At 40.7% G+C, this 14927-nt stretch overlaps 1 protein-coding gene across 2 annotated transcripts in view; it reads right to left on the bottom strand.

Annotated features, from left to right (window-relative positions):
* The window catches only part of Ttc6 (tetratricopeptide repeat domain 6), a 189523-nt gene that overhangs the window by 29806 nt on the left and 144790 nt on the right, over positions 1-14927 (bottom strand). For both annotated transcript variants that reach the window (XM_031356246.1, XM_031356247.1), the window contains 4 exons: positions 8492-8574; positions 6921-6997; positions 6361-6521; positions 1013-1147 (listed from right to left, as the gene is read on the bottom strand). In XM_031356246.1, coding sequence (XP_031212106.1) covers positions 1013-1147; positions 6361-6521; positions 6921-6997; positions 8492-8574 — 456 coding nt within the window. The remainder of the gene's footprint in view (positions 1-1012; positions 1148-6360; positions 6522-6920; positions 6998-8491; positions 8575-14927) is intronic.

Raw genomic sequence — 14927 nt, 5'->3', positions numbered from 1 at the left:
TGGGCGTGGGCTCCCTCTTATGGCATGGGCCGGCCACAAGTTGAATCAGTCATTGGCTTTTGCCACTTCCACAAGTTCTGTGTTACCATTAACTTAGCAAATCTCGCAGGCATGGCAGACTGTAGGGCGAAGGTCGTGTGTCTGGATTGATGTCCCAGTCACACTGCTAGGAGTCTGCCCTGAGTATGGAAAATGGCTAGTTCAGGCTCCATATCCCCCATTACTAGCAGCCTTTGTTAGGGTCACTCTTGTAGATGTAGTGCAGGGAGTTTCCACTGCACTAAGTTTCTATATTGCCTACCAAATACCCCCTAATTCCAGTCATGTCTCCCAGTATTCTCTCCCTACATCCTTCCTACAAATCCCTCCCTGCCTGATCCCTCTTATTCCCACTCCCACCTCTCCCAACCCATCTGCAAAATTTATATTATTTCCCCTTCCCTAGGAGACTACGTGTTCCAGTTCCTTGTTATTAGCCTCAATGAGTCTGTGGATTGTAGCATGGTCATCCTTTACTTAATAGCTAATATCCATTTATAAGTGAGTATATACCATGTTTGTTTTTCTAGGTCTACACTACCTCATTCAGGACGTGGCCCACAGAATCAACTAAGCAGGGCTTATAGAGACTGAAGCAACACAGACCCTATATGGGTCTCAACTAGGTCCTCTGCATACACATTATGGTTATGCAGCTTGGTGTTCTTGAAGGACTCCCAACAGTAAGAGTGAGAGCTGCCTCTGACTCTTTTGTCTGCTTTGGGGGCCCTTTTCTTCCTACTGGTTGCCTTGTCTAGCTTTGATATAAGGGTTTGTGACTAGTTCTATTGTAACTTCATGTGCTATGATTGGTTGCTATTCCTAGGAGGCCTGCTCTTTTCTGAACTGGAGGAGGAGTAGGTCTTGGGAAGAGAGGAGAGGTGCTGAGAGAAAAGGAGGGAAGAGAAATTATAGTGGGGATTGTAATGTACAGGAGAATTACAAAGAAAAAAAGAGCTAAACACACAGATACCATTTGAAAATTGCCTTCCTCCATGTAGCAAAGACCCAGGTTATACAGACATTCTGCTGAAACACTAGTGGCATCTGGTCCTTTGTCAGAAAATGTGTACAGTTCCAATGCCTTCTTAAATAGTCTCACAGATTCCTATAAGAATAAAACCAAGGATAAGAATGAAGCAAGTGGTTTTTTACTGGTTATTTGTTCAACATCTTAACCTTAAAGGTAAAGAAAACTCAGAGCACACAAAAGCTATGCCCTCATGTCACACAAATGCACACAGATTTGGTAAGGTCACAAATGTTCTCATACAACTAGAGGGCCATCCCCCAGAGGATGAACCCAACACGTTCATCCCCCAGGAGCTATCAGGTCTGAAGCAGGCTTACATGTATGAATTTTTATAACTAGAACTTCTAAATTCAAACACCAGACCTGAACTTGTAGGCTCTTTCTCTAAATGGAGTACTAGAAAGTCAGTAGTTAGTAGAAGTATTAATGATACCTAATACTACCTCAATCATCCCTTTTGGCTTTTTTTACTCTTAATGGGGTTAAGCTAGTTCTAGAAAAAAAAAAAGGCTTTTATCAAACATTACCCACATAAACTTAATAAATATAGTTGAAACCCATAAAGAAGAAGCTTAATTTTCCAGATGTTATTTACTGATTGGCAAATCATCATATGCATCTAACATGAACGTCAGGTTCAAACACTGATTGTTGTTATCTTACTTTCTAAACTGGAGTGAACTGTTAAAGCAGTCATGAGATTTATTAACTTGAATATGCTGTCTTCATGATTCCTCTTTAGTATTTCCTACATGTTTACAAGCCATCTCAACATTCAGTCTTCCATCCCCAGCAGAGAATTTTCCCAGTGCTCTATACCTGACACAAGACAGCATGGAGATCCACCCTTCTTTCAATCTCTATCTGCCCCTCTATCTCTATCTCTATATCTCCATCTCTTGTCTATCTGTCTCTACCTATCTGTCTATCTATCTCTCTGTTTCTCTATCACTATTTCTATACTGGTTTCTGGAGAAATAATGGTCTTGAGAACTTTGAAGACCTTATTCTACAGGCACTCATCCCTTCTATTAGACAAAGCCATGCCCACTATTTTTTCATGAGAGTCCTGCTGTAGTTTAGCTCCTGCTGTAATCCCTAAAGAACACCACCCACAAACTCCTGGAAATCCTCTGAGTTGGTTATATTTTACAAAGCATAGTCTTAAATTTCTTGCAAGATCTACATCACTGCTTAGTTTAAAGCTGCTGGCCCACTTTTAGGTATTTGTTACAATGATAATATAATTCCAGATAATAAATTTTGTATTATTTTCCTATTTCTAGAAAGTAAACATAGTGCCTTTGAAATAGCATACATTTGTCATGTTTCCACAGTGAGGGGACTCTTCTGTTCTATGCTCCCTTGGCTAAAAAGTGCTAGTTGAATGGTATTGCCATCTGATAGCTCAAATAGAGAAGTCTCTTCTTCCAAAATCATTGGAGTTGTTGAAAACCTTTTATTTCCCTATGACTGCATGGCAGAGAGTATTGACTTCTAGTTGTGAGATCCTGAGATCCTATAACCCATAGCATTTCCCTGCCTTAGGCCTATCTCCATAGTCAGTTACTAACTAGTACAGCTCTTTGCTCTGTCAAGGCTACCAGGACAATCTCTCTCCAGGCTTCTACTCATAAACATTATATAATGTATCATAATTATGGGCAGCATGGCATCCCATCACCTTTGCTGTGGTCTATTAGTCAGAGCAAGTGATAGGTTCCACCTACACTATGGTCCCAGAATGGCACAGTTCATATGTTGGGCATGCAATACATCTGCCACAAGAAGATAGATGCCACATTTATCTGATGTCAAGTGAGGAAGTGAAGAAAATTAGCATAGAAAAATGCTCAAGATTTGATACTTTTAATGATAACAAAAAGGTTGTTAATTGGAGAAGTAACAAAGTGGCAAAAAGAGAAAGGCATGATTTTTAATTGAATGACAAATGTTAGAAGATATACCTTGTTTAGCATTGAAATGTTATGCAGTGTACAGCTGAATCAAAATACTACATGGTGTCCACTAATATGTATATCTCTTATGGTTTATATGTGTTAAATTGAATTTTTAAATTTTAGTAACTTTTTTAAAGCTTATCATAGAAAAAGTGCAAGAAGAAAGGCCCAAGTGAGGAAGCTTGCATCTCACTTAGAAAGGTGAATAAAATGGTCATAAAAAGTAGATGGAGGGAAGGAACTGGGAGGAAGGGAGAATGGAAAAGGGAATGAAGGATTCAGGATCAGGTATGAGGAAGGACAGAAGGGATGGCTAGATGGCCATGAGAATGAATGGGAATCTGCAACTAACAGGGGTGAGGAGGTGAGGAGCATCTCCAGGATGAAACACAGACCTGGGATAAGGGAGGCACTCAAGAATCAATGGGAGTGATCTTAGCTGTGACTCACTACACTGAGGACATAGAACCTGAAGAGGTCACTTCCTACAGCCAAACAGGAACCTCAGTGGAATGATAGAGACACAAAACCACCCACAAAACTTTCAACCCAAAAGTTATCCTGTCTACAAGGAATGCAGGCATGGAAATGGAGCAGAGACTGAGGGAATGGCCAACCAATAACCAGCCCAACTTGAGACCCCTCCCATGGGCAAGCACCAATCCCTCACACTATTAATGACACTCTGTTAGGCTTGCAAACAGGAGCATGTTGCCCTCTGAGAGGCTCCATACATCAGCTGACTCAGACAGGCATAGCCAAACAGAGGATAGAGCTTGGAGACGTACCAAAGAATAAGGAAGAATGATTGCAACCCCGAAGAGGATACAAACTCCACAGGAAGACCAACAGAACCAACTCTCCATGGGGCTCTCTGAGTTTAACCACCAACCAATGAACATACATAAATGGGCTGGATCTAGGTCTCCCTGCTCACCTGTAGCAGATGTGCAGCTTAGTCTTCATGTGGTCCTGAACAATTGGAACAGGGCTATCCCAAAAACTGTTGCCTGTGTGTGGGATATGTTCCTCTAGCTGGGCTGCCTTGTCTGGTCTCAGTGGGAGAGGAAGAGCCCAGCCTCGAAAAGACTTGACATGCCAGGGTTGGGGGACTCAACCCTCTCAGAAAGTGAAGGGAGGGGGGGTGACCAAGAAGGGGGCAGTGACCAGGATGTAAAGTGAATAAGTAAAAAAAAAAAATTTTTTTAATTTAATTTAAAGAAAAAGAGAAAAAGATTAAAAAAAACTAACCACCTGAAAGTAACCCTAAAAATAGATACACCCAAACACACCATCATCAAACGGCACAGTAAAACAAACCTCGAATGATGAAACTATACAGCACATAGGCAAGGGTCAATACAGAGAACTAATTTTTTTGTTTGTTTGTTTGGTTGGTTGGCTTTGTTTTTTGTTTGTTTGGTTGGTTGGTTTTGGTTTTGGTTTTGGTTTTTCGAGACACGGTTTCTCTGTGTAGCCCTGGCTGTCCTGGAACTCACTCTGTAGACCAGGCTGGCCTCGAACTCAGAAATCCGCCTGCCTCTGCCTCCCAAGTGCTGGGATTAAAGGTGTGCGCTATGCCCGAGAACTAATTTTTAAAACACATGAAGAGTCTTCTGGTTCCAGACGCTGTGGGAGCTGTGGGTTACCATGCAGACATGGCCAATTCCAAGTCCAAGAACCACACCACACACAACCAGTCCCGCAAATGGCACAGAAATGGCATCAAGAAACCCCAATCACAAAGATCCAAATCTCTTAAGGGGGTTGACCCCAAGTTCCTGAGGAACCTGCACTTTGCCCAGAAGGACAACAAGAAAGTCCTGAAAAAGATACAGGCCAACAATGTAAAGGAAGTGAGTGCACGCACAGAGGCGATCAAGGCCCTGGTGAAGCCTCAGGCCGTCAAGCCTGAGATGCCAAAGGGCCCCAGCCCCAAACTCCGCTGTCTGGTGTTCATCGATCATCCCAAGCTTGGGAAGTGGTTTCGAAGCTACATAACCAAGGGGTGTAGGCTCTGCCAACCAACGCCCAAGGTTCAAACCAAGACAGAGGCCAAAGCTCCAGCTAAGGCCCAGGATTCAGCTCCAGCTCAGGTTCCTAAAGGTCCCCAGACCCCATAGAAAAGGCTCCTGCCAATGTGAAGACAGATGGACTGCTGTGACATACATACCTACCAGGGTCCTATGCTGTTTTTACAAATAAACTTGAGGCAAGGGAAAAACAAAAATAAATAAATAAATAAATAACAACACATAAAGTAGTAGGAAGAGGATAACCAAGGTAAGTGTAGGACACTCTGACAAGGAAGAAAGTACAAATGACTGATAGACATAAAATGAATGATGCTCATCCTGACACTCAAGCTCAGAGGCATGGACTGAGCAGAGAAGGCATCAGTTCTTGTACGCAAGACTGCCAAAAAAAAAAAAAAAAAAAAAAAAAAAGACCTGGAAAATCCATTTCCTGGAGATAGTCTCAGTCATCAGAAGCCAGTAGAAGAAGAACCTGGCATGACATTTGGTAACAGGTTCACAAGCCAGCAATCTACTCCCAAGACTATATCCTAAAACAGAACATGCAAAAAACTATTATGAGCTGCTCGGTTTTGACAAGGAAGGAAGGAAGGAAGGAAGAAAGGAAAGAAGGAAGGAAGGAAGGAAGGAAGGAAGGAAGGAAGGAAGGAAAGAAAGAAGGAAGGAAAGAAGGAAAGAAAGAAGGAAGGAAAGAAGGAAAGAAAGAAGGAAGGAAGCCAATATGTTGGTTAATAGATGAATCAATATATAGCATAAGAACAGATGTAGTTACTATATCTGTATTTATGAATAACTCATAAATAAATGCTACCATCTTATTTTATAAAAATATTTAAATGCAATCTGTGGTGGTTTGAGTAGATGTGGCCTCCATGACTCACATGTTTGAATGCTTCACTCACAGGGAGTGGCACTAGCATAAGATATGGCCTTGTTGAAGTGGGTGTGATCTTGTTGGAAGAAGGGTGTCATTGTGTGGCTGGGCTCTGAGGTCTCCTATGCTCAAGCTATGCTTAGTATGGCACACAGTCACTTTCTACCATTCAAGATATAGAACTCTCAGCTCCTTCTCCAGCACCATATCTGCCTGGACATTGTCATGCTTCCCACCATGATGATAATGGCCTAAACCTCTGGAAACTCTAAGCCAGCCCCAATTAAATGTTTTCTTTTATAAGAGTTGCCTTGGTCATGGTGTCTTTTTGCAGCAATAGAACAACTAAGACACCATCCTTAAGTATCCATTACAAAGTTTAATAAACATCAATCCATCAATTGGCAGATTTTTCACCTTGATTCTCTTGGCCTTCATTTGGGCTTTTGCCAAGAGTGCATAAGTGGAGATGTCTGGTTTACTGGCTATGACCCCTTCCAAGACATGAATGGCCTTGTCATGGTTTTCACAAAATGAGTAAATGAGCGCTTCCTGTATCGGGGTCAGCTCAATGATACCTGAAAGCAAAGGAAAGATTACTGGTCCCCTTGCTGGGTAGCAGGGATTTAGAACATAATTATGTTAAGGGAGCTACACAGTATAATATTATTTTTGCAACGTGAAATGATATATCAACTAAAACCTTTTATTATCATAAAAATAATTTCACTACAGTTACAAACACAAAGCAGTAAAATGATAAGCCTGGTTTATCATATAACAAGTTTTCTCACAAAATTCATTAGTTAATTATGTAGATGTAAAAACTGAAGTTTCAACTTCTACCTTTCAAAGTGAATTGTTCATGATCTCAATACCTATATGTACATCAATATACATGTGTATATATATTACAAATAGTACAAAAATGGAGAAGTATTTCCTTAATGTTTCTATTTTGAATTAGTGTTATTTACCTTTGTTCATTTCTGCTACTTGATAAATAGTGAGCTTTCCAAGTTCATAATTCTTCATCATAAGAAGATACTGTCCTCTGGAAGAAATGATAGCTTTTACTCTAAGCAGGCAAAAGGTAATTATTCTGTTGGATTTTAAATCTTGTATTTGACTTGTTCCTTTACAATTTCATGCATTTATGACGTACATTCTGACTATGGTAACCCCCACATTTCTCTCTTCTCCTCTGCCCCTGTTTTACACACACCCCTCCAGTCCTAAAACCTGCCTCACACTCAGGCTTTCTTTGCTTTGCTGTTGTTGCTGCTGCTGCTATTGTTTTAAGACTCACAGACTTTAACTGGCATCCTCTAAGTGACCATGGATTTAAAACTCATGGAAATGTGGGCTCCATGGTTGTGTACCCAACTGAATGACATGGCTGTTCTTTATCCCAGACCCCAGATGACTGACTGTCAGTAGGCCCAGCCTTGTGTGGCTCATTGCAGGCGACCGCAACTGCCATGTCACACCCAGGAGCGGCACTGCACAGACCTTCTCCTTACCTCCCAGATCTCCAATTCTTCCCACCTAGCTCTTCCATGATAACCCCTGAATCTTAGAGGGATTGATGTAAACGTCCTGTTCAGAGCTAAGCACTCACTCATTAAAAGTAAGTATTCTGACGTTTATAATGCTACATAGTTTTTTACAATATAAAACATTCACCCATTTACATACGTGTACATAAAATCAAATTTTAAATTAAATTAAATATAGTCACTTGTTTGTTTTTAGCTCTTGCTATTTTGAAGCAGACTCTCTATGCAATGCTGGCTGTCCTGGAACTTGCTGTGTAGACTGAGGTGGCCTTGAAGTCAGAGAGATCTGCTTGGTTCTGTCTCTGCTTCCATGTGCTAGAATTAAAGGCATGCATCACCATGCATGGCAAAGTTACACAGTTCTTTAAAATCCATAGAGATAAGTTAACATGGAGTGATGATGACAGAAACAATTTATGAACTGTGACACTAAAATAAAAAATTAACGTTCACAGAACAGAAAGTATTCATATAAATTTCTGAAGTGTGGTTTAAGTGTTAAAACACAAAATATATCTTTATCAGAAAGTCCTATTGCATTTTCCCGGGCCTATGAATTTTGAGAGATTATATTTTTAATAATAATATCTTACAATAGTTCTCTTAGCAAATTCTACTAATGTGAATTATAATAATGATGGTCATTTTTTTTCATTAAATTGGCAGAAGGTTCTATTCAGTACTTCTATGGATACAAACAAAACCAATCAAAAGTAGCACCTTACTTTGAAGGGCTTATGTGCTATCTGCATAGCAAGTCATCTAGAAAGGTCTCAAAGAACCTCACTCTCGGCAAGTATACTTCAGTGCAAGAGTACAGCAAAGGGAACGGTTATCTTAACATGTAATTAAAAATAAAAAAAAAAGTTGAGAGGTAGACATTGTTTCAAGACTAACTGTAAAATAAGGATAGCGAAGGATAGCGGAACCCCAAGGTTTTGTTAAGACGTCCAGTTATTCCAAGAAGAACTCAGTTTCTGTGCTCATACCTTATTATATATAGGTGGATTGCATCAGGCTGGAGATGGATGGCACGACTTAATTCAGTTACTGCCCTCTTCAGTTTGTGCAGCTGTTGAATGATGAACAGAAATGTATATTCTACTTGAAGCAACCACCTTCTTTTTGATGTTTAGCCTCTCCCACAGTTTCTTCCAGAATTTTTGTAGAAACTTGTCTAAATATATCATTTTCCTTTCTGCTTGTTTTAAATTATTTCTTTTAATTTTTGAGATTATAATATAATCACATCATTTCCTCTTCCCATTCTACCATTTAAACGCCTCTCTTCACTCCTTTTCAAATTTATTTTCAAACCCCTCTTTTCATTAATTGTTATTATATGTGTGTGTGAATAAGTACATAATTTTCTTAACTCACCAAAGCAAATGTAATTCATAAAAGCAAAATAGAAATTTTATGATGCAAAGTCCTTATTTTTTAATTGTTTTGCTTTAGTTTTGAAGGATAATTACAAATACCCATTCACATGTTATTTTACACTAATTTATGTGATATATTTTAGTATGTTTATGTTTCTCTTTCGTTCAACTTTTCAAGTTTTCTCTCTCAATCTTAACATCTCTTTCAGCAGACTTCACATCATTAATAACCTAGCATGTAAAAGGCAACATAAAAAGTAAAAGTAAATTCTACTTGAAAAATAAGGTGGAGAAATAGACTTGAAATAAAATAAATAAGTGAATGGATAAAACAAATCATAAGAGTTATATAAAAAGAGGTCCATTTGGCATTCATATGGAAAGGAAGCATTCATTCTACCCCTGTTATGGTCACAGAAATATAACTTGAACTTCTACAATTTAGAGGAAAACAAAAACAAAAAAAACAGCTACCATTGAAGCCATTGCCAATAGAGCAGCACTACACTACACAAACCTAGAAATATTAACCCAAACACGTTGTGGATGGCCCTGGCATTATTTGTATTTTGATGTTAGTTCTGTTTTCCCAAGAGGGGTTGTCTGGAACAAGAAATGAGTCACATACTTAGGTGACTTCTTGTGAACCTTCTCCTGATGAATAAAGGAGCCAATCACTGGATGAGTAGGCGGGACTTCTGGGTTGGACTGAGGAAGAGGAGGAGGCAGGAGAGCGATAGGGGCTTTTGGACAGGGACAGCAGGAGGACAAGATGTAGCTATTAGTGTCTCCCGGTTTAGATGGCAAGTCTACCAGGATCCACCACCAGAGGATTTAGATTTAATATGGCCTACAAGATTAGAATTCTAGCTGTTGCGCCCAGCGATTGAGTTACCATTGTTTCTGAACTAAGTCTATGTGGTATTTTCCTTCACTTGGTGGCTCGACTGGGTTCCACAGAGAAAGGTACGACAGCTATACATGGGTTTGTCAGAAGTACACCACAAAAGGCCGTGAGAGTTTTGAAGCATGGAGCTGCGTGGTAACTTAGAGAGCTGGGTGGAGAGATTTCTTTGGAGCTCCGAGTCAGAGAGTCTTCATGAAATGAGAACAGGCAGGCCATGGCCGGCCAGAGCCTGGCCGGCCAGCCCGTCAGTGCCTTGCTGGCAATAGCACCATTCTTTTTTTTTAATATTTCCCAAACACAAACAACCAGCACTGCCATCAATAAGATAGCAATGTGCTGCTAAAAGAATTCATATATACATGGAAATGGTTTACACAAACTAATTTATACACAGAAATAAGTGGAGCCAAAATAGTTCAAACCTTTTGAAGAAGATAACGTGTAGAGTTAGGAGGAAGTCCAAAGAGATAAAGTTTATTTAAACAAATTAGAGAATTTTGGCGGAACTTCAGGGCTATTGGTTTTTAAGCTGACCTTGTTCTGGTCGCACAACTAATGAACTAGTGGTGTGTTCACATTACCATACCTAGTTGTACCAATGGTCCAGATTGGTATCGCTTTTCTCAGTCCTGTGATCTAATACTTGAGAAAGCACTGTAAGAGAGGAAGAGTTGGTTTTGACTTGTAGTTTGAAGACAAACTAGTCAATCGTGGTGGAGAACGCACAGCAGTAGGCTGCCCCGTGGTAATGCGAGCATAAGGCTGGAAGATCTCTCACTTCAACAGACTGGCAGCAGAGACCTGATAGGAAGTGGGGTTAGGATATAAAATACCAAGAACCATATAGTGATATACTATCTTTGGGAAGGTTTCACCTCATTGAGATTCCAGTCTCCCAAACATGATCACCAAATTGGGAACCAAGAGTCCAAATACACAAGCTGATGGGAGACGTTTACATTTAAACCATAACATCCCATCCTCAGTGGGACAGACCCAATCCCATTTCATAATACACAATGCATTCCATCTGACTTCAAAACTCCCCCCTTTCTTATATTTCCAACATTATCCAAAACCTGCTGTGGCTGATAGCTACCAAGTACTTGATAAAGCAACTTTAAAAGGGATTTTTTTTTTTTTTTTTGCATCAGTTTGAGAAAAATCCAGTCTATCATGTGGGGAAATTATCCTGGCGCACTACACCATGGGAAGAATACACTAGGCAGGACATCTTATATCTCAGTAGACAAGGAAGTAGCAACACAGAAAGACCACACTATAACATTTTAACTCTTGACTTCCTCTGCTCTACAGCACCCCAGAGAGTGCTACTAGTATGGATCTAAGTCTTTGGAGGAGGGAGCATTGTGCATATAAACCATAACAATATTTATGGACTAAGTAAACTTCGTTGGGACCCATAGAAGTTCAGTCTCTGGATTTATATACTTTTCTGAGGTTGGGTTTTATCTTAGATTAAGAAAGGAAGTTAATTGGATTCCCTTCCCTAACTGGACTTCCGGGTTGGGCCTCAGTAGGAGAGGATGCCCTTAGTCCTATTGAAAACGCATATCCTGGGTATTGAAGATTTGCCTTAATCCATGAAGATCTAATAGGATGTATGGGATTATTACGTTCTTCTTGTATTTGTTGAGGCCTGTTTTGTGACCAATTATGTGGTCAATTTTGGAGAAGGTACCATGTTTGGAGGAGGTACCATGAGGTGCTGAGAAGAAGACAACCGCCGAGATTTAATTAGGCTCTTAGAAACAATACTCTTCATCCATGAACCCACTTGGGAACACTGGCAGCAGCTCTTGCAAGTTCTCTTCACCACAGAAGAAAGCAAGAGAATTCAGGCAGAAGCCAGGAAACTAGTTGCTATCCCCACAAGGGAACCCACAAGTAAACAAGCAACTATTGATGCTGGTTCCCCTTTAACCCTCCCAGTTCAGATTTCAATACCATTGAAATTCTTGGAGATTTTTGTTCTCATCAACGGGTTTCAAACCAGCAGCATGATGGCCTACTAATCTGCCCAAACTATGTGATATTAGTCAAGGAGGCAATGAGAGGCCTACAACTTTCCGAGAGAGAGTCAGGGAGGCATTCTGAAAATACCTGAATGGACCCTGAATCACCAGAAACCAAACTAGCAGTATCTCTAGCCTTTATTAACCAGGAAGCACCAGATATCAAGAAAAAGCTCCAGTGGGTTGAAAGGATAGGAGAAAAGAGTCTGAGGGATTTAATGAACATGGTAGAGAAAGTATTTAACGAAAGAGAAAGTGCAGAGGTAAAACAGTGGAAGGAACAACCACACCATCTGGCAGGGATCCTGCTGGTAGCTACAGCTGAACCATAGGACCTTAGGAGACACCTAAAACAAGTGGCTTCTGGGGAAGTAGGTAAGGGAGGCCCTAAGGATCACGAACATTCTTTCGTGGGAAGGAACCAATATGTTTATTATAAGGAAGATGGCCACTGTGCCAGGAAGTGCCCCAAGAAAAAGAGGCATAGTCAAACCATGGCTGTAGAAGATGAAACTAGAGATGATGAATACAGGGGATAGGGTTTGGACCTGCTTCCTCTCTGCATCCAGGGTAACCTTACAAGTGGAGCAGATGCCCACCAGCTTTCTTTCTTGTAGATAGAGCTCAGCATTCTGTTTTGCTGAACTAGGAAGATAAAGCCTCTTCAAAAAAATCTTGGATCCAAGGGGCAATAGGAATTAAACAATACTCATGGACTATACAAAGAACAGTAGACTTGGGAGTGGGCAGAATAACCCACTCATTCCTTCTTGTATCTGAATACCCATACCCCTCTTGGGGAGAGATTTGTTAACAAAAATGAGGGTACAACTGCATTTCTCCCCAGAAAGAGCCAAACTACTAGATTCAGAGGGGAAGCCTATTTATGTCCTGACCATCACTCTAGTTGAAGATACCAGTTGTTTTAAACTCTCCCCATCTCAGTAGATGAAATGACTACCTGGCTAGATCTCTTCTTCAATGTTTTGGCAGAGACAGGGAGAGTTGGAACAAGTAAATATTGGACCCCAATTTAGATTGAGCTCAAGCTGGGTGCAGAGCTTGTACAGGTTAGACAGTATACCATGCTCCTGATCTCTAGGGAAGACATAACCCCCATATCAGGAAGCTATTAAATGAAGGGATGCTGAGACCATGTCAATCTGCCTGGAAACCACCCCGACCTCTGACAGACAAGAAGCTCAGAACTAATGATTATAGACCAGTACAAAACTTAAGAGAGGTAAACAAATGAGTTATGGATATCCACCCATCAGTCCCTAATCCCTACAACCACTTGAGTGCTGTTCTTCCAGAGTACCAGTCACCATTGTGGTGCTAGATTTAAAGGTTGCTTTCTTCAGCTTACCCTTGGCACCAAAGAACCGAGACCTCTTTGCCATTGAATGGCCCAATCCAGATCTCAGGACTTGCAGACAGCTGACTTGGATCCAGCTGCCCAAAGGATTTAAAAACTTGCCTACCATCTTTTGAGGCCCTACAAGAAGACCTGAGTACTGAAACCAGTACCCTCAACTGACTCTTTTGCAGTGTGTGGATGACCTGTTGGTGGCAGAAGAGACCAAACAAGAATGCCTGAAGGGAAGCCAGCACCTCTTGGAGGCCATCTGGAATACAGGCTACCAAGCCTCTGCTAAGAAAGCCCATCTCTGCTAACCACAGGTGACCTATCTAGGGTGTATAATAAAGGAAGGTCAGAGATGGCTCGATGAAGCCAGAAAAGATGTGCCTTTCATCTCCCTTCCAGGTAAGGGAATTCTTGAGGTCCACAGGATTCTGCATAATATGGATGCCAGCCTTTGCAGAAATAAGAACCGTTTATCTGAGGCTACCAAAGCGCCTCCTGAGAGCTTTGTCTAGACAGAAGGACATCAGAAAGACTTCGACAACTTAAAGTTCTTAATTTCTACACCATCCTTGGAGTTGCCAGATATGACTAAGCCTTTTCATCTCTTTATGGACAAGAAATAGCAAAAGGGGAAATGATCCAGACTCTTAGGCCCTGGTGTTGACCAGTGGCCTATTAAAGAAATTATAACCAGTAAAAAAAAAGAAAGAAAGAAAGAAAGAAAGAAACAAAGAAACAAAGAAACAAAGAAAAGAAGAGAAGAGAAAAGAAAAGAAAAGAAAAAAGAAAATGCATATCCCAGGGAAGGGTGGTACCTAAGGGGGACTTCCCTTTCTCTCCAGAGAAGTGGGGAGGGGATAATGGGGGAGGAATTTATAAGGGTGGGACTGGGAGGAGAAGAGGGACTGGGGGTACAGGGAGGAGTCCACAATCAGGATGTAAAATGAACAAATAAATTAATAAAACAAAGAGGCTGAACCCACAAGTGGAAGAATATATCGTGTGTGTGTGTGTGTGTGTGTGTGTGTGTGTGTGTGTGTGTGTGTGTATGGGGAGAGATAGAGAGGATTGATTTTGTATTTTAAACACATTATTGTTTTCTGAATCTTGCTTTTCTTACTCAAAAATGCCTCATAGAAACGTCTCCAAAAGAGCTTGTATAGTTCTGTTTATTTTTTTTCCTGACTATAATAGTTCTTAATGTGTAAACATAATGTATTTAACAATGACTGTGTAGACATTTGGGCCTCTCAGAATAAAGAGTGAATGAGTCCATGTCCTGATACTCAGCTATCTTGCTGGCACATTGAATTCTGTGTACGTTATTGGAACACATCAGGTTCCCTAAATGGCCTATATCATTAACAGATTATTGGAAAGAATGACACACTACAAGCATGTCTCTGACTTACGCGACAAGAATACCAACATGCTTTCCCTGGGGAGAGTATTGAGCCTGCTCTGCAACCCTACCTCCATTATCTGGAGAGTAAGGAATTTGAATTGGACTCTAGGTATACCAGGTTCTGAGATGCAGCAAAGGAAAAGCAGAACACCTACTATGAACAGGAAGTAAGTCTTTGCTGCTGTAGTAAGGTGCTTTTGAAGGTGTTTTTACCACTGCATAAGCCAGCATGTTATGATTACCAACAGGATACCCAGAGATATGTATGAAGAAGGGTGGAAAAGTAGTGAAGGGCCAGGTCCCAAAGAATTTAAGCAAAAAAAAAA

This window comes from Mastomys coucha, unplaced genomic scaffold (genome assembly GCF_008632895.1).
Source record: "Mastomys coucha isolate ucsf_1 unplaced genomic scaffold, UCSF_Mcou_1 pScaffold6, whole genome shotgun sequence".
NCBI lineage: Eukaryota > Metazoa > Chordata > Mammalia > Rodentia > Muridae > Mastomys > Mastomys coucha.
This window is presented reverse-complemented; position numbering and strand designations above follow the sequence as displayed.